The 19,364-nt window shown below is 38.3% G+C and overlaps 1 protein-coding gene across 1 annotated transcript in view; it reads left to right on the top strand.

Annotated features, from left to right (window-relative positions):
* The window catches only part of LOC118225061 (parapinopsin-like), an 80,080-nt gene that overhangs the window by 53,660 nt on the left and 7,056 nt on the right, over positions 1–19,364 (top strand). The window contains exon 3 of the mRNA XM_035413076.1: positions 3,405–3,638. Coding sequence (XP_035268967.1) covers positions 3,405–3,638 — 234 coding nt within the window. The remainder of the gene's footprint in view (positions 1–3,404; positions 3,639–19,364) is intronic.

Below are 19,364 nucleotides of genomic sequence, written 5' to 3' on the forward strand. Positions count from 1 at the left end.
ACATTTGCAAACGGTGGAAATCTTTTAAAAACACTTTACTCCATCTTTAGGAACTGCTGCCTGTTAGATAAGTCAAGAGATGGTTACTCTGGAATTGGTTGGCTATTTGGTACAGAATTAAACAATCTGAAATTAAAACTGTGTTCTGTAGCTTTTACTAATGAGACAGGTGAGGTGGCACTGGTGACAGTGTCTATTCATTGCATCCGTGGATCCTGGGACCTGTCCAAAACCTGACTTCACCAGAGATGGAGTCATACAACAATGTTGCTTTCCTGCCATGGGTAAGGCACGTTAAATACCAGTGGTGCATTTAAATTGCTTGCTGCGTTTATTTACATTACTAGTAAATTTCCCGCTAAACTGAAAAGTCAACGATGCGTATTTGTGTGGCCCTGACAGTAATGCTTAGTAAATATGGCCCCAAATATATAATTTAAATGTTGTCTTATTTATTAACATTTATTAAATATGTGATTAAATAAATATTTAACTATGTCTTATACCTCTGTTTCAGAAGCAAATATTTTGTAAAACAAAATAGTTTTTATAAAAACTTATATCTTTTCCATAACCAAAATTTAAGATTAAATGTATACATTTGTTTTATTACTAGCCTTCATTACAAATGTAAATATTTAGCCAACAATACATGTTTATTTATATCTTAAATCTTAAGTTCCAAATTAAATTTTGATTTTATATCTTAAATCTCAGTTTGCAAACTAAAGATTTAGCTAAATCTAAATCTTTCATGTAAATCTATTGAAAGATATAATAATTAGCCCTGCCCCTTGATGACTGGCATCCAATGGAGGGAGAACGAGAGATGGCTGGTTTTAGTGATGGGGGGACTTTAGGGCCTTCTAGTGAGGCTGTGAAACTTAATGTTACAATGACTATAATAATCACTGTTTGGCGTAGACTATTGAAATGTACAGATTTAAAATGCCTGACAGGACAAATGGCTATAACATCTGTGAATACCACTGTAGGTTGCCTAGCGAAGTAACTAGCTTGCATACTGAGTTCCACTTCTAAATATAATCTACATCCACAGTAGCTGCTAATGGTCAGCACGACATGCCTGGGATACATTTTGAGCATATTGCTGACTACTTCTGGTGTCCTAGAGACTCTTTATTTTCAAGTATTTTTCCATACCTTTTATAGTGAAGTTTTTTCAGCCAGCCTAACCAAATAACAATCTGACTGATTGATTCAACAGATGTCTAGTGAGTTAGCTAGCTATCCAGCTTGTCGTTAACTTCTCAAGATAGCATGACTATTAAAACAAACTCCATCCATTAAAACAAGCACTTTGTCGCTAGCTCATAGAGATAGGAAGTAACTTATTATAGTAACTTATTATATAAAACATACAGTGGTGAAATATTGTTTTCCCATCCCTCCCCAAACTTTGGTGGGGCATAAGTGCTTCAGATGTTCTAGTATTAGTCATCTATAGATAATTACATAATTACGATAGCAAAGTAGTGACAATATCCACAATGACCTAATTAGAGTTAGATTCATTGTGGTAAACAAAGCACAAGCTTTTGCTCTTCACATTGAGTAGTGTAGTAGTATGGCAGTGGGATGTTAGGAGTCAAAAGATTTCAGCGTTAGAGATGGGTGAGAAGGAGGATGTGTGTGAGGGTGGGGGTTGTGGGGGGGTAAGCAATCAGGGAAACAGGGAGGAGGTGAGGAGAAGGGGTTAATCTTTTAAAAAAGAAGCTTTAACAATCTTCTGGGGGGGGGGGGGCAGAGTGTGGAGCGAGTGAGCAGAATGTGGAGAGCAGTTTGCACAGGTTATAAGTAGCAGACTGGATTCTAGACAGAAAGAAAGATACATGGCAAAGGCAAGCATTGCTGAGAAGGAAGATACGAGAGAGTGGAAGATGGACAGTTCCTCCATTTTCTTTCCGCCGATTGTATTTTGGCTTTATCTGCAGTCAGTTAACCAGGGCATAGGGTGCCTAAGCTGGCTTAGTGGGGGGAAAAAAAGCATTAAAAGTCAAAACTTACACTTTTGTCAAACTTACACAGTTCATATTTAATGCACAGTCCCAACTTGGACTGCAAAAAAGCCCCAAGTGATCGGTTTAAATTATATATTTTTATATAAAAGTGTGTGGTTTTTCTAGCAGGGATTACATCTTGTACAGCCAGATCTGAGTAAAGTGTGTTCATTTATATTGTATTTCTGGTATGTGTCTTATTGTGGTTTTGGCTGGACTAGAGAGAGACGTAATAGAGCAAAACTGAAAGATGTAGAATAAAAGGAGTAACATTTTCCTTTGTTTACTTGGGTAAAAGTAATTCATTGTAAATGTAAATAGAAAGGATGTCTAAAGTATATACCTTGGTGACAGAACAAAATTCAAGCAGAATCATGATTTCTGATAAAAATTTGTTTATGTATAAAGGAATTAATTGTTTATACTGATAATATTTGAAAATGACTCCAACAGAATAGTATCAAGAGCAAAGCAGCCAACATTGTGGGTTACATAAAAAGAATACATCATTCTGGCAGCTGACACAAGGAACAATAATGAATGTTCTAATGAGATCCCAATACTGCTGGTTTGATGAATTGTTAATTTGCATGTTTTATTGCTATGAAACAAGTTATTTAAAATACAAGGCAGCAGTAATTTCAGTTTGTAGTTCCCAACAGCTTCAATTCCCAATGTGTACTTTTTTTTAACAATTGAAAACATTATGTAAACAGATTGTACACATGGATCCATACCTATCAAAAACCGTGCTGAGAAGCCATAAAATTTGCTCTGTATTTGTGTTTGAGCCACAAGTCGTAGCATCTATAAGATTTAAAATGTATTCGCTGCTGGCAAGTAATTGAACTAGAGAAAATCGGAATCATTCAATCAGACATTCAGAAATTCTTTGACAACCACAAATCAGTATTTGAGAGGTTTATTTCTCACTAGATACACACGTGATGAATGTGCTGGACACTGAATGCTGACATTTCTGGTGACACATTGATTTTGTGCTTCTGAATGAGCTAATATAAAAAATGGATCAAGTGTGGATATGCTCACATGAAATTGACTGTGAATAAGACGCAAATGTATGGTTGTTCAGGTTTTGGCTCTCATATGTTCTCAAAAACAAAACATCACAAAATTCTAAATATAACTGATAACTGAGTGCATATGTGTTAAATGACCATGTAAGTAATCTTGAGTTTGTGGGGAGTAAAGGAGATTCTCACTCATGCCACACCTTTTGTCCCCCCTTTTTTCCTCGGAACCAATTACCCCCTCACCTACCTTTCTCTTGCTCCTCTCCACACCACCACTACCCTCTTGCCCGCTTATTACCCTTCTCCACCACTTTATTACCCCAACCTTACCCCATTCACTGTCCTCAAGGTGAGCAGGATCAACACCACCGTCAGCCGCAAGAGGGAGCAGCGCGTGCTCGTCATGGTGATCACCATGGTGACCTGTTTCCTGCTGTGCTGGCTGCCCTATGGCATCATGGCACTCCTGGCCACTTTCGGCCAGCCGGGCCTGGTCACCCCTGAAGCCAGCATCATCCCCTCTATACTGGCCAAGTCCAGCACTGCCATCAACCCCATCATTTACATCTTCATGAACAAGCAGGTGAGAGCCCGGACCACAGAGGTGCTTATTTCAGATTGTACCGCTCTTAGCCACTTTCCTCATAGGAGTTCTCAACAGTGTATGTCTTTAATACATGCAGCTATATTCCACAAATCTCTAGTTCTCGCCACAAAGCATCACTTAGACATTATTAAAAGACACATTTTTTAAATTTACATTTAACATCTAGACATCTTTATCCTTTTCTTTAGGTCATTTTAGGGCTTTGTTGTGTCCTTTGGTTAGTATATTATTGTTCTTTTGGTTTTACTTTTCACTTTTATGTGTCTCTTCTGTTTCATGACATGTCTTTGCATGCTGCATTATTCAATGCTTTGAGTAGGATGATATAAATAAGATATTTTTTAAATGTATGTAAAATTTGAAATGTCCTTGTTTGCTTAAGATCTCTCTGCCTTCTCCAGTATGTCACACTCAAGAGAAAAATAAATACCAAAGACCAAAAGTATAAACTTATATGTGTACGTATGACACAGTTTCTACATGTCACTTTGTAATGTTTTGCATAGGTGAAACGGTAAGGGGCACTGTGAGACAATAAGCCAGACACTATTAAAACCTCTCCAGTGTAGGAACCTACTCCATGATTGTTTCATTTCATACAGTAGGTGTGTTTATTACATTTATGAATGAAAGGTGAACCAGCCCGCTAGCTAGGTTGCTTGCTTCACTGAGATTTCCATGATAACATTCAACTTATTATAGATAGTTCTTTAAAGAGTAATGCTAATCTCAAACGAGCATAAAGCAGTTCCTCTTTCTTTTGCACTCTGGGCCTGCAGGTAGATCAACTGCACCACATTTTCATAAATAATCTTGTTTGTGTGTGTGTGTGTGTGCGTGTGCGTGCGTGCATATGTATGTGTGTGTGTTTGTGTGTGCAAGTGTCCATGTGTACTGCATTTGCGTGCCGGTGAATGTACAGTATGTGTGCCCAAACCTGATTTCTGTGTGTGCGTGGATGTGTCTGTGCCTTCTTGTGGTTCATCAGGTAGTCCTACTAAATCTGAACAGGCTGAGACACACATCCTTCTCCGCCCTGATGCTCGGAGGCAATGATGCTTGATGCAGAATTCATTCATGCAATGCTGCTGAAATGCTGCTTTTCCATGCTTCAAGAAAGACTTCATCTAAAACTCAAATCTCAAAGCTTGCTCAAGTTAAATGGTGAACGAATTTTCCCATTTTCTCAGTGAAGGAAATTATCTGCCGGTCATAAAAAGGGTATTTGAAATGTGAAATTCAGGACCATGGAATACTTTAAATAATCTAAAAAATAACATAAAGCAAAGCAAAAATTCACTCACTGCAACCTGCCAAAAAAAAAACAAAACACGTCAAGCAATGTAGATGCATTTCTTTATTTCACTTCAGGCAGATTCGGATTCTTCGTAAATCATAATTGGCATGAAAAGACAAACACATTTTTACAAAAATCTCTTTTCTTCACATTTTCTAATCTCTTTTTACCCCCAGATGTAGGGATCAGACGCTAGCACTGGTACAAACACCTTGCTTTTCCCATTTTCCTGAGCATAAGAACAGTGAGAGCTATCATTGTTACATTGCATACTACAGGCACTTAGCGGACGCTCTAATCCAGAGCGATTTACACAGTTTTTTATATAGTTAAGTACCTTGTGCAAGGGCAGTGTCCAACCCATAAATCGAATCGATGACCTTTAGGTTACAAGCCCAGTTCCTTTCCCATTATACTACACTGCCGCTCCCAGCTATCAGAGATTCCATCAGAAAACATCAACAAGGCAAGCCAGTGTAAATCTCCCTAACTGTGGACACAGAGGCAGGATGAATACCTGCAAGCCGATTCGGTCGAGCCCTTCAAGCCTCACACATGCCCAGATCCACCCCCCTCCCCAACCAGCCTGACTTCTGTCATCTATCTGGTAAGCTCCTGACAGGCCATGTCGATTGAACGGGCACTGATAAATGGGTGCATCGCATTTGAACCTGGAGAATCGCCCGATAGATCTCTCGTGAGATGAGCATAGAGCACTAAGGCAAAACTGTGGTCTCAGTGCACCATCACTGCTCAAGAGGGGTATTCTCCAAACTGTGGGAGGGTGCTCTCCAAACTCACTGTGCATCTATGAAGGACTTTTTCAGCATATATAAAGGACTTAAGACACTGTGAAGGACTGCATAGCATTACTGAATTGTGACCAGTATCCATGTAACAATAATTTCATAATATCATGAGGTTCTATTGAATCATTGTTGGTGTTAGTGCCAGGGTGCAGAATATAGTTTGTGCTTAAGGCTATCGTTATTATTAGGATAATCAGCAAATGGGTGTTTGATGTTATTTTAGTCTAGTTGAGCTAATCAGAATAAATTTTAATGAATAAATACTTGTTTTCTAAATGTGAGTTCAGTGTCTTAGACATTTAGACACATATTTTGATAAAACTGAAAATGAGAAAAACATTTTAAAACTCAATAGACAATTTATTATATACTAGTTCAAAACTTAATAACTCTTTTGGAGCAATCCAAAGGATCACATAGCTTTCATGTTTTGTAATATATCCATTAATTGATTAATTTTTCAAAGTAATCCACCCAGCCCTAGTAGTAGTTAGCATGTATAGAAAAAAATAGCATGGTCTTATACGAACCTGTTAAGGAGTGTGTAATCCTCATAACATATTAATATACAAAATAAAATTTCCTATCACTAGTTTAGACCATATGTTCTTTTCTAAAAAACCTTAGTTTTAATATATAGCATTTGAAAGGAGGATAGGGGAGTTAAAAAACAACCAAACACACATGCCAAAAAGACAGTACTACAATTGTGCCCTCAAAAAGTATGCTAATGGTAGAGTGAAATGTGTTATGTTTGCTATATATTATTTATTTATTAACCATATATAGCAAACATAACAAATTTCACTCTACCATACAGCATATATATATCCGTGGCCATGATGAGCATTAACATACACTCTGCCTCCTACTGTATTTGTAATGTATGTGTACTGCAATCTCAAAAAAAGTGCATATATCATCCTATTTCATTTGTCTATGTCAGTCATACTTTTCAATTAGAGCGGTTAATTTTGTGAAAGCCTGTTAAGTCAACAAATTTTTGTTTAGTTCTTATGATAAGTGAACAAGTTTTCTTACATTTCATTCCAGGCAGTGGCACTGTGTTTGTCACAAATATGTCGTATTTTGGGATGTTCTATATGCAATTTTTTAAAATAACCACGACAAAAGCAGTCCACTCATTACATTTCACGCGGTTCTAAAACTACTTAATTCTACGCATAAAGAAGATGGAGAAATGAAGACTTCTTGGAACAGTTTAATCTGGCCATCAAAGAAGACAGTATGTAATTTCCTGTATGTCATTTTCAGTCTTCAATTCCTCCCAGCCCGTAACTATGGAAACTGTGAGTTGAGGCGAGTTGAAGACTTAAAATGCTGTACAGATACAAGTACCGCTGTCAGTCAGTCAGCCAGGACAGGTTGGGCAGGGAGGGGTGTTAGGCTGACCACAGAAGACGACACAGCACAAATGAAAAAGACCACCTCCCAGTGGAAGGTGAGTAAATGGGATTTTTCTTGGTTCTCCTGTGCTCTGAACTGTCAGGCTGCTCTGATGTTAAACTTCATGATTCCAAACCCCCATGGGATTAGACGATTTGGGTCTTCTACATCATGCCTCAGGCTTCAGAGATTAGTTATGAGTCTCATGTAGAAGGAGACACTAAGATAATAAGGAGGCTCATTATCATCACCATAGTTTCAGCAGCATTATTTAATAAATATAACCCAATTTATATTTCACTATTCACATTATTCATTTAATGATTCATTTGTTCATTTCCATGCATACTTAAAGTTCAGAGAGAGAGAGAGAGAGCATGTTGAGAGTCTGGAGTTAGCTTGAAATTGTCCAGCAACTACCAGATGTCCATGCTTAACGTAGCTACAGTATCAGAAATATTACAGCAACGAGCCCAGAATATTACAACACATAATGTAGTCTCAACAGACTCCACCCCAACAAAAATGAGATCACGGCCAGGTGTTTCTGATCCTTAACTAACAGCCGCAGATTCTCTCTTGTAAGACATCTCCCAACTGCTGTTGGAAAACATTTGTTTGTCAGGCTTAAACCAGACATACAGTACAACCCTTACAAGTGTGATAAAGGAGCAGGGTCTGAATGCAAAACTATTGCAACGCAGAAGTTTTGCAACATTGTAAGCATGTTGCGCATGTCCCGAAACCTGAGTGTGAAAAATATAAAAAGGTGTGCCTGAATTCTGCCTGTGTCAGGAATTGGTGTTGAGAGATTGCATTGGTCTTTCAGGCAGAACGGGACATCCAAACCATATCCCCCCACCCCCACCCTTGTTTATAATTGGTCTGAAAATCCAAGAGACCTTTTGTGGAGTTAATTTACTTTTTTCAGCTCTAACATTCTGCTAGGTAATTGCCTTCCTGCCAGATTTTACAGCTCATTAATTCTGACATGATTTTGGAGGGTCTGAAATTTGTAGCATTTCAGAGACTATCGAATTGAATAAAGCCATAGAGTTTAACTGTCAGAACTGATTCTCAGGGGATGATTACTGTAACTTACAGGGGGAAAATGCACTGCACAGTGGAGTGAATATAGTTCATTGGACAGATTTTTGCTTTTGTTGTTACAATGTATTGCTGTGTGTTCAATGTTAGACATTCATAATGAATAACTGATTTTGAAAGATGAAAGTTCAGTGCATATAGAATAGATCAAAGCTATATGCTTTGATCTATTCTATATTAATTAATTTTGCAACTGCAAATTAATGGTCAGGTTTTGAATTTAAATTTATCATTAACCATCAGTAGCATGTTCAAGGAAATGTGAGTGTGACATTATTTAAAATTTAAACTTATTCAAAATCTGGCTTGAATGAATATGTGGGTACACGTCAAATACTTATCATTGTTTCTGATTCGTGTTTTTGTTTTCTTTATACCATAAATAGACCTAACATACCTTCTTTAAACCTTATATCTTCTTTAGACCATAAATGCCAGTGTTCAGAATTAGTTAACCAGCAGTTCTCTCTAAAAATGTATGTACCTGGTTAAAAGAAAGGTGGATTGCTAGCTAATGTTATTACGAGAGTATATACATTAGCTATGTGAGGCTAGATTGTGCCTTTTGGCAATGTGATTTGCTCTAAACACAACATTAAATACAATAAATAACATCTTATGAAAAACACATTTTCAATGTACAAAAATGCCAAGTTACTCACACATACAAAGCACTAAGTCATTCATTCAAACTTCCAAAATCTAGGCCTGCCATTAAAAGTATTGATATAAAAATGATGCAAAGTTACTCTACTAGAAACAATATTGGCTATCTTACCTTACACAAATTAGACAAGCTACATTCCAAAGCAATGCTACCCAATGTTTCCTAAATTGTACAAGGGCAGCGGTGAATGTGAACCATTTTTGAGTTAAAGAGACTTGACATACCTGGCGTGAAGTCATTATCTTGCAGCAGTGCCTATACAACCGGTACCGTTACTTGCTGGAGCAAATCACAACACAGATGTTAGAGATCAATTTTGGAAGTGCCTGTATTTGTACTAATGGTATACTGTCGGTCTGTCGTCTCGTTAGCAAGGTAGCTAATGTTAAATTCTGTAAAAAAAAAAAATACAGAAAGCGGAACTGTATAGTGTGGGTGTATTTTTATTTTGAGTTCAGGAATATGAATGAGTTTCCCACAAAGATTTTATAGATGCTATAGTTTAAATGTTATTATTTTGAGTTAGCCAGCAAGCCAGTATGATGAGTTAGAGATTTGCTGCAGTCAGAGGGGGGATTTGAACTGGGGTCTCTCAGTCGTGCAAAAAGTTCCAACGGCAAAGGCGCTACACAGTAAGCTCCAAGGGAAGTAGACGTCAGCACAGTAAAGTTTTACTCATTTAAACATATACTGTATATGTATATGTTCATTTTGTGTCTGTATCTGATGTTTTCCATATCCCAAAAATGGCCAATGGGGAGACATATTCTTTTTGGGCTTGGAGCATTTGAGGCAGGAAAAAGAAGAAGGAGGAAAAACTGCAAAATCCCCCCAAAAGTTTGGGGCTTTATTTTGTGGACGTGTGAAGCTGTTTGTGAATTCCGTCTGTTGAGATGGGGTCAGAAGATAAGAAATTAATGCTTTTAAGGGCTAAGAGTCTGTGATCATTGTGGTTATTTCTGTAGGGAACCCTGAAAAGTTCAAAACTCTCGGTGCTGTATAGGTATTGGGCATGCCACCCCATGAAGCCATAACGTCAATCATACATTTCCTGAGCTAATGCCTGGATGTTTTTCACTTACCTCTGGAGCGCAGATGGTTCTGTGTGTCCTGTTCTGTAGGTTGTTGCTCCAAAAAAATCTCTGGCTTGAACAGGCGTCTGTGGATCTCTGTTGTAGTTTTCCTTGCTGATTCTTCTATTCTGTCGGAAAATTGCTACTGGAGCAGGAAGCTGTGTTGTCGCAGGAAGGTACGTAGGCTATGTGCGTTTACTTGTTGCATTGTTGCAGCACGATAGCAATGTGTAAAATTAGTAAATAAACTGATGCCATGTGGGTGCAGTTTCTTTAGCTAACTTGCAGGAAAACATGTTTACTTGGAGTTATAAACTGCTGGCATTGGCTAATCTGAGAGACTGTGCGTCTATCTGTCTATCTATCTGTGCGTCTAGCTCGCTTACTTGTACTTTTAGAGGGCCTGCCTTGGTGCACATCCTTTAGGTTAAGTAGCCATCCGCAAAGATGAGAGCAGCAAAGAGGGAGGAACAGAGAAGGGAATGCACATTTATGGGACAGGAAGTGACGTACTGCACCCAGTCACTATGTGATCAGCCATGATGTGATTGTCTGACCTGTTGATCCAAAATGAAGCCCAGTCCTTACACATTAATGGGGCAAAACATACAATACATGACAAAGAGTATGTGGATACCCGAACATCACACCCATATGTGATTGTTGAACATCTCATTCCAAAACCATGGACATTAGTCCCCCCTTTGCTGCTATAACAGTCTCCACTCTTCTGGGAAGGCTTTATACTAGATTTAGGAACATGGCCGTGGGGATTCACTTCCATTCACACATCCACTAGAGCTTTAGTGAGGATGGGCACTGATGATGCGTGATAAGGCCTGGCTCGCAGTCGGGGTCCCAATTCATCCCAAAGGTGGTCAGTGGGGTTGAGGTCAGGTCTCTGTGCAGGCCAGTCAAGTTCTCCCACACCAAACTCATAAAACTTTTCTTTATGGACCTCCCTTTGTGCATGGCAGCATTGGCATGCTGAAACAGGAAAGGGGCTTCCCAAACTGTTGCCTACAAAGTTGGAAACACACAATTCTCTAGAATGTCATTGTATGCTGTAGCATTAAGATTTTCATTCCCTGCAACTTAGGGGCCTAGCATAAGCATGTAAACAGTCGCAGATAATTATTCCTCCCCCTCCAAACCTTACAGTTGTCACTATACTTTTGGACAGGTAGTGTTCTTCGGGCAATCACCAAACCCAGATTAGTCCATCAGCCTGCCAGATAGTGGAGTGTGATCATCATCCAGAGAACATGTTTCTATTGCTCAAATTTCAGTGTGCTTTACACTACTCCAGCTGATGCCTGACACTGTGCATGGAGTTCTTAGGCTTGTGAGCAGTTGCTTGGCAATGGAAACCCATTTTATGAAGCTCCTGATCAACAGTTCTTGTGCTGAAGTTGCTTCCAGAGACATTCTGGAATTTGGTAGTGAGTGTTGCAACCAAGGATAGATGATAATGCCAACGTTTGTCTATAGAGATTGCATGGCTGTATGCTTGACTGTATACACCTGTTAGCAATGAGTGTGGCTGAAGTAGCCAAACCCACAAATTAGAAGGGGTGTCCACACACTTTTGGCCATATAGTGTATATCTGGATTTGTAAAATTAAACATTTATTTAATACTTGTCATTTTTATCTGTATTTATTTATTCACCCCCCCCCTTTTTTTTTCTAATGTAAATGATTGTGTGTTTCTTGGTATAAATGTCTGATAGTATAAAAAATTTCCCCATGGGGATAAAGAAGTATTCTGACTTTCTCTATGTCTATCTACGGTATCTATATTACTATCAGTATTTATTTTAATTTGGGATGGCAGGTATGCCATCCAGCCAAGTTATGCCTGGTGGGGCATGCCCCATACCTGTACAGCACTGACAGTTTGGCACTTTTCAGGGTTCCCCACATAAATAACCACATCAGCCACAGACTCTCAGCCCTTAAAAACATTAATTTATGTACATTCTGACCCCATTTCAACAGACAGAATTCATAAACAACTTCACACATCCACACAATGAAGCCCCAAACTAAGGGGATTTCGCGTTTTCTTTTTCTTCTTGTTTATCCTGCCACAAATGCTCCTAGCCCACAAAGAATATGTCTCCCCATTGGTCATTTTATGTAGATCAACCAATAAAAACATTGGATGCAAACACAAAATGAACATATATACAGGCACGCACATTTAAAACAGTACAACTTTGCAGCTCAGATGTCTACTTCCCTCATTGTCTAGTGGGTAGTGCCTCTGCCTTTTGGTTGGACCTGTTTATAGGACTGATTTGGGTTCAATCCCCCCTCCGACTGCAGCAAATCTCTAACTCAGTACACTGGCTTGCTGGCTAACTAAAAATACAACGTTTAAACTATTGCTTTTGCATCTGTAAAATCTTTCTGGGACAGTTGAGCTTTCAGCATTTTCAGCATTTTCAGCATGTGTAACGAAAGCTACCTCGTGTGTGAGTTACTTGGCTGTATTTCTTGACTTACTTGGCATTCTTCTACGTTGAAAATGTAATTTTCATGACATACACTCCTGGGCAAAAAAAATATGGGCCAAGCCAAAAACTGCAAAATATTAAGCTTTTAATGGTCTTTACAACAAATCATTGGTCAGAAAAGTTGTTAAACAAATGCACTCCTGAGACCTCCTGTGCCACCATTTGCTCATTTACTTTTGCTGCAGTGAACTGTTTGGGGAAAAGTTAGAAACAGGGAAATTCACTTATACAGTAGACAAATTAACATAATGTCAAATAAAAGAGCCATGTTTTGTATTTGGTTGCATATCATTTGCATACCATGACTTCCTGATGTCTGTGACCTATCAACATCATCAGAGTCTGGATATCTTATTTTCAGGTTGTCGTACAAGCGATACAAAAACTCTTTGCATTTGAATGGGTCTCTATGGGAACTGGGGGGTGGGACTAGATTCAGCTGTAAATGATGTTGATACAGTATGGAACACATTTGTTGGCTAAATGGCTTTAAGTCATCAAGGGTCCAAGGTATCAAATGAGCCTCAAACCACCGTGCTGCTGCCAGGTATGCAGTAGGTACTACAAGCACTGTTTCTCCTGTTTAATTTTCCTGTTGAACTCAATGGAAATTAAAGCCGCAAGCGGCGTTGGGAGGGGTACAAGCATTGGCACCATCGCGCCCCCTATGGAGCGATTTTAAAATGGCTTTGTCCTCATGATCATATGCCTTCACCCAACATATCTACTGAATATCATGATGATCGTATACAATATTGATGACTTATGGCCAATTATGTGCTGAGAGACGCTGTCGGATGACTTAGTTGCGTCGCCATGGATGTGTCCTGGCCGCTTCCCGTAAAGGCCTTTACTATGTCGTAACACTTAGATGGCATGTCGTAACACTTAGATGGCCCGGCGTGTATGCACAGCTGCAGTGTTTCTGCGCCGCAACTAAAAAAGGTGTCAAACTAGTGTTGTCACGATACCAAAATTTTGACTTTGATACCAATACCAGGTTTAGTAACACGATAATTGATACTGAAACGATACTGATTCAATACTCTGTACCTAACGATACTGAAATTCCCTTAATAGATCAGAAACGTAATGTCCACAAGGGGTGACCTCATTTTCGAATTCACGGTTTATTAAAAACATGGTTTATTAACAACCTTTAAGTTGAAGCCTGTTCAACATATCAATAAGCATAGGACTGTAGTGTTACAACACTAAACCATAGAAAACAATATGAAATATATTTTAAAAATTTAACAATTGTAAAGTAAATTACCTTTAAACAGGTATTTCACTTTAAAATAGATCTAAAAAGAGCATATTTCAATAACAATACAGCATCTTCCTATAATAAAATATTTACAAATTAGAACAGCTGTTGCTACTGAAGTGAACTGAGTCAAAGCTTGCGCTGTATCAAGGAGCTGAGTGCACAAGCACAGGTCACCTCACTTGCCAACCTTAGTTGCTACTGCCATCTAGTGAAGATTCTGACAAATTACACTTTTCATCCTCTCAATCAGTAATGCGGGAGACACAGTTCCCTGGCTTTTACATTTGACACTAAACTACCAAACGTCGGAAAATTCTAATAGCGAACCGTTTATTTATTTATTTATTTTTTTTAAGTACCCAAAATGTGCTGAAGTTTCGGTATACCATGCAACAGTACGTCAGACACATATTCCAATCCATTGCTCAGCTTAGCAGAGAATGCACATTTCAGAGCGCCTCAGAGACAGATAGAATAATAACACATAAATACACATTTCAAATAATAAATACAACATTGAGAAAAAACGAAACGAAAGACGAGATATCAAGTCGCGACCTACGCGCAGAGCAGCCTACTGTTTTATTTATTTAGACATTGGCAGATGAGAAAATTTTCGGTTACGCTGACCTATAAAATGCTATTCCAAAAGCAAAATCAGATATGTTATACATCGTTAGAAAGCTTATACTCTCACCTACGGAATAAATGAAATGTCAATCATGCCAAATTGCACTAAAAAGGGCGACAACGCCGTAAGCAACAGGTGTGGTATTACGCACAGCTATTATTGAAGATAGTCGACCCAGGCGTCACAGATGCACGTATATTTCACAAACGGATTGTCCAAGACAATATATGACCACTCATTCGCAAAAGGGACATCTCTACGCGTAAAACCAATGGTAAGATTGTATATTTATTCAATGTTTAGTCCCAGATATTGACTGTAGAATGACATGGTATAATTAAAAAAAAAATTGTCTCTTTTATTTCGTTATTCAGTGAGCAGCGTTGTCATTGCTGTATTGGCATATTTTAGGGCTAATGTCGGGTTTATCTTGTTGCTACGAAATATTACATAACGTTACATTACAGGCATTTGGCAGACGCTCTTATCCAGAGCGATGTGCAACAAAGTGTATAATCATAATCAGGAACATGTGTGTCGAAAACCCTAGAGAGAAGTACCATTCAAAGTGCAAAGAACAACCGCATAGTTCAACTTGGACCCTGTAGGTTAAACTGATTAACACTAACACAAACAAGAACAGCAACAACGCAGTCGATGCAAAAATACAAGCAATGGTTAAGACGAGTTAAGACTAAGTCACCTACGAAACAACTACCTAGTTACAACCCTAAGCTTACAGTCAATTTACAGATTAAATTGAGAATACGATTTCTCTCAGCATAATGACGGATTTAAAGACTAAACGAACTCACCCGATATTGTCTTCTAATGTATTATTTATTTAAACATTGGCAGACTACAGCATAAATTGCGTCTTTTGTTTATATTCAATATTAGAAATTGCAGCAAGAAACTGCAGCTGTAGACACAAAATAGTTTGTTATGTTATGGTAGCAACGGAACGAAGCGGACTATACATGTATTCCCATCATTGTTTTATTATACCTGCGTGTTTTCGCGCATGTGCACAGAAACTGAAAACCTACCAATAAAATGGTTTAGCTATTTCTCAGCATAATGACAGATTTAAAGACTAAACAAACTCACCCGATACTGTCTTCAAATGGATCCATGCCAAAGAAAAGTATTCATCCTCTCAAAAAGCTTTTACTAACAAACCTTTAATAGCCTAGCATGCACTCTGGCTGGCACTGTCTTCCATTGCTTCCCCGACGTTCAGACCCTCCCCTCACTGATAAAAACTAGACCCTACGGTGTCGGATTACTTGCGTCGCCATGGATGTCGCTTGCCGTAAAGACGTTTACTAGATGTCGTAACACTTAGATTTGGAGCTCCAGCTTTTCCGCACCCCAACTAATAAAGAAGTCCAACATAGGTGATTTTTAGTGCCTGAGTAGTGGGGGGCCATAGGAACCCACCTGCCAAATTTGGTTGCTCTAGGACTTATGGTTACTGAGCCTCAGACACTTTTACCACACTTTGGGGACTTTATAAGTAAAACTACTCCAACATTGTAAATGCTATATCCTCCTCGTTCCACGACTTTCCTAAATATTTGGGCTTAAACTGACCATGTTTTTAAAATTTGAAAAAATCGACTTAGTCAAGAAATACAGCCAGTTTAAGCCAATTCACAACTCCCCTGACAACACACATGTGCTTTTACTTAGGTGTGAACATGTCGCTGTCTACTCCAGCACACCCTTCAGCAACTGAATGATCAGCGCTTGATACGAGTTTCCCAATCAAGTGCTATCGAAACTTACTTACACACATATGATCACACAGCGAGTGAGAGTTTCTGGCCTAACTAACGTTAAGGGAAACTCTCACTCGCTGTCTCTCTACAGGTGTGTTTTGCTACGAAGTGGCTAGCATGTTGCAAGTTAGCTAGTTGTTACATCTTAAAAGTTTCATTAGATAGCTAATATAAATACATAAATCATGCTAAAACCAAGAAAATGGCCTCAAATTTTGCCATTCTTAAACAGGGCCTTTTTGTGTTCAGAATGATTTTTTACACTCCTGAGCCACATTAGGCCAGAAATATGCCATAAAAAATAAAAAAAATACTATTTTCATTGTGCTTAATGTGCTATATTACAAACAATTACAAAAAAGAGGTAACAATAAATAGAGATCGAGGCAAATCAATAAGCTCCTAATCAGGTTGTTGAACACGTGTTTAAGTTCTTCCATAATGTATTTCCATTAAACTTATTTGTTAAATGTTTGGCTCATTATCATTTGTTTTGTCTTTTAATTCTTCATTATCTACCAAATGGTTAGTTTTAGTGGCTATGCGTCCACACTTTTTAATTTGATAATTAAAAACATTTTGTTACCACATTTTATTGCAACATACAATTTGTGTAAAAGTATTTGCCCCCTTCCTGTTTTCTTCTATTATTTCATATTTGTCACACTGAATCTTTAGACAAAGTGTAATATTAGACGAAGAGAAAATTAAAATGATTAATTTATTTATTTCATGAAAAAAGTTATCGAACACCCATATCACCCATGTGAAAAATCAATTGCGCCCTTAGTTACTCAAATATACTCAATAAACCATTTAACCCAAGTTAATTAGATTCAGCTGATTGATTCAGCGAAGCTTGATTGTAGCCAGCCCTGTTGAATCTATAAGCACTTTATGCAACAATCAAAGTAAATTCCAGAAGTTTAAAAAGTTGTTGAAATACTGTATATCAGTTTGGAAAGGGTTACAAGGGCATGGACTCCACTGAACCACAGTAGAGAACACTTGGAACAGTGGTTAATCTTCTCAGGAGTGACCACGCTGCCAAATTTCTCCAAAGGTGCAGCGACATCTCATCCAGGAAGTCACAAAAGATCCCACAAGAGCATCCAAAGAACTGCAGGTTTCTCTAGCCTCAGCTAAGGTTAGAGTTCATCACTTAACAGTAAGTAAGAGACTAGCCTAAAATGGGATTCAAGGCAGAAACCATTGCTAACCAAGAGAAACATCAATGCTCATCTCACATTTGCTAAAAGACACCTGGATGATCCCCAAACCTTTTGGGATAATATTCCATGAACAGATGAGTCAAAAGTGGAACATTCAAACATGGTGGTGGTAGTGTTATCATGTTTTGCTGCTTCAGGACCTGTACAACTTGCCATTATCGGAGGAACCATGAATTCTGTGCTGTACCAGAAAACTCTTAAGGAAATGTCCGGTCATCTGTCCATGAACTGAAGCTGAAGTTTAACTGGGTTATGCAACAAGACAATGACCAAAATCACAAACGCATGCCCACATCTGAATGGCTGAAAAGAAACAAAATTAAAGTTTTGGAGTGACCATGTCAAACTCCTGAATTAAGCTCAATACAAGTGCTGTGCCAGGACCCGAAAGGAGCAGTTCATGCTCAAAAACCTAAAATTCCTCCTCAGCAATGTGAAAGACTGATGTCAAATTATAGGAAGCGTTTAGTTGTACTGTAGTTATTTCTGCTTAAGGTGGTTCAACCAGGTGATATGGGTGTTTGATAACTTCATTATTTTAAAAATGTGTTTTGTGTTTATTCATGTTCTGAAACCATTCAGTGTGACAAATATGCAGTAATAGAGGAAATCAGGAAGAGGGCAAATACTTTTTCACAGCACTGTAGCCCAATAAACACAATGTGACCATGGTAATTTTATTCTTCATGGCATGGGTAGCTATTTCTGACAATGCAAATTAAGAGGGTAAACAATCATTCTAGACATGAGAAACACCTAATTAAGAAAAATTAACAGGTTTTTTTTTTTGTTTTAATTCTGGGATTGCAACTATGGTTGCAGCGAGAACTAGCATACACAGGGGGTCCCCAGGACTAAGGATGGAAGCCGCTGGGCTACACAATCCCTCGTATTCCCTCCCCACACTGATTCTGCCACAGAAAATTGACTTCCCAGTTGACCTACCTGTTTAAAGAAAGGTAAAAAAAATGTTTGTGATTTAAAAGCAGAGAATATTTCCTTTCTGAATAATATGACAAAATCTCTAAAAATATTAATATCCATATGAAAAGGAAACGCTTGTTAGTTTTACTGGAAAATCACTGGCCCAGCCCCAATTTGACCTGTGAATTGATGTACAGTTGAGAAGCAGCAGAGATTAACACTTGGCTTGTTAGTCAATCAGATTAAAAGTGGGGAAGGAAATGTGAACAATTTCAAAATGCTCCACTGCCTCACATTCCTGAAAATGTGCACTCAACAGCCATTTACACACTGGTGTCCTGGGATCTATTCAACTTCTGTATTAATGGTGACCCTCTGTCCCACTAGCCTCTCTCTTCTCTTACTCTGCCTTTCCTTGTTTCTCACTGTCTCTTTGACTCTGTCCTTTCTGTCTTTTCTAATCATATTATTGGCATAAACTGCCATCCCTGTACATATTGCTAAATGATGTCATTGTTAAAGTAGTAAGGTCAATTTCATTATCATCATGATTCAATAAAAATCAGAATAATAACTGTTACTAAGCCATTCATCAGAACAGTCTTTCAGTTCATATCATAATTATTACCTCCTTACAATGATGGGTAGCTGAATAGAAAGTATAATTTATAATCTTGGAAAAGCAATGGCTTGGCTAAGTGGGGTATCTTTAGTAGAATGCATATGCATTATATTTTGCAAATGGTGATATAGGAAATTTAGGATTTGAATGTGTTTATGTATTTGCTTGTTTTCTGCCTAGCTCTCTGTTCTCTCCCTTTGTCCCTCTCTGTCTCTGGAGATTTTTTATGAACAGTTTCTGTCCATGTGCAATAAAGAGGAAAATAGCTATGGAATCATAGGTCTGCTCCCCTTCCTCATACTCTGCACTGTTAGCTACAGGATGACATTTTTATCAAGATAACTAAATAAAACAG

The sequence above is a fragment of the Anguilla anguilla genome, chromosome 4 (genome assembly GCF_013347855.1).
Source record: "Anguilla anguilla isolate fAngAng1 chromosome 4, fAngAng1.pri, whole genome shotgun sequence".
Classification (NCBI taxonomy): Eukaryota; Metazoa; Chordata; class Actinopteri; order Anguilliformes; family Anguillidae; genus Anguilla; species Anguilla anguilla.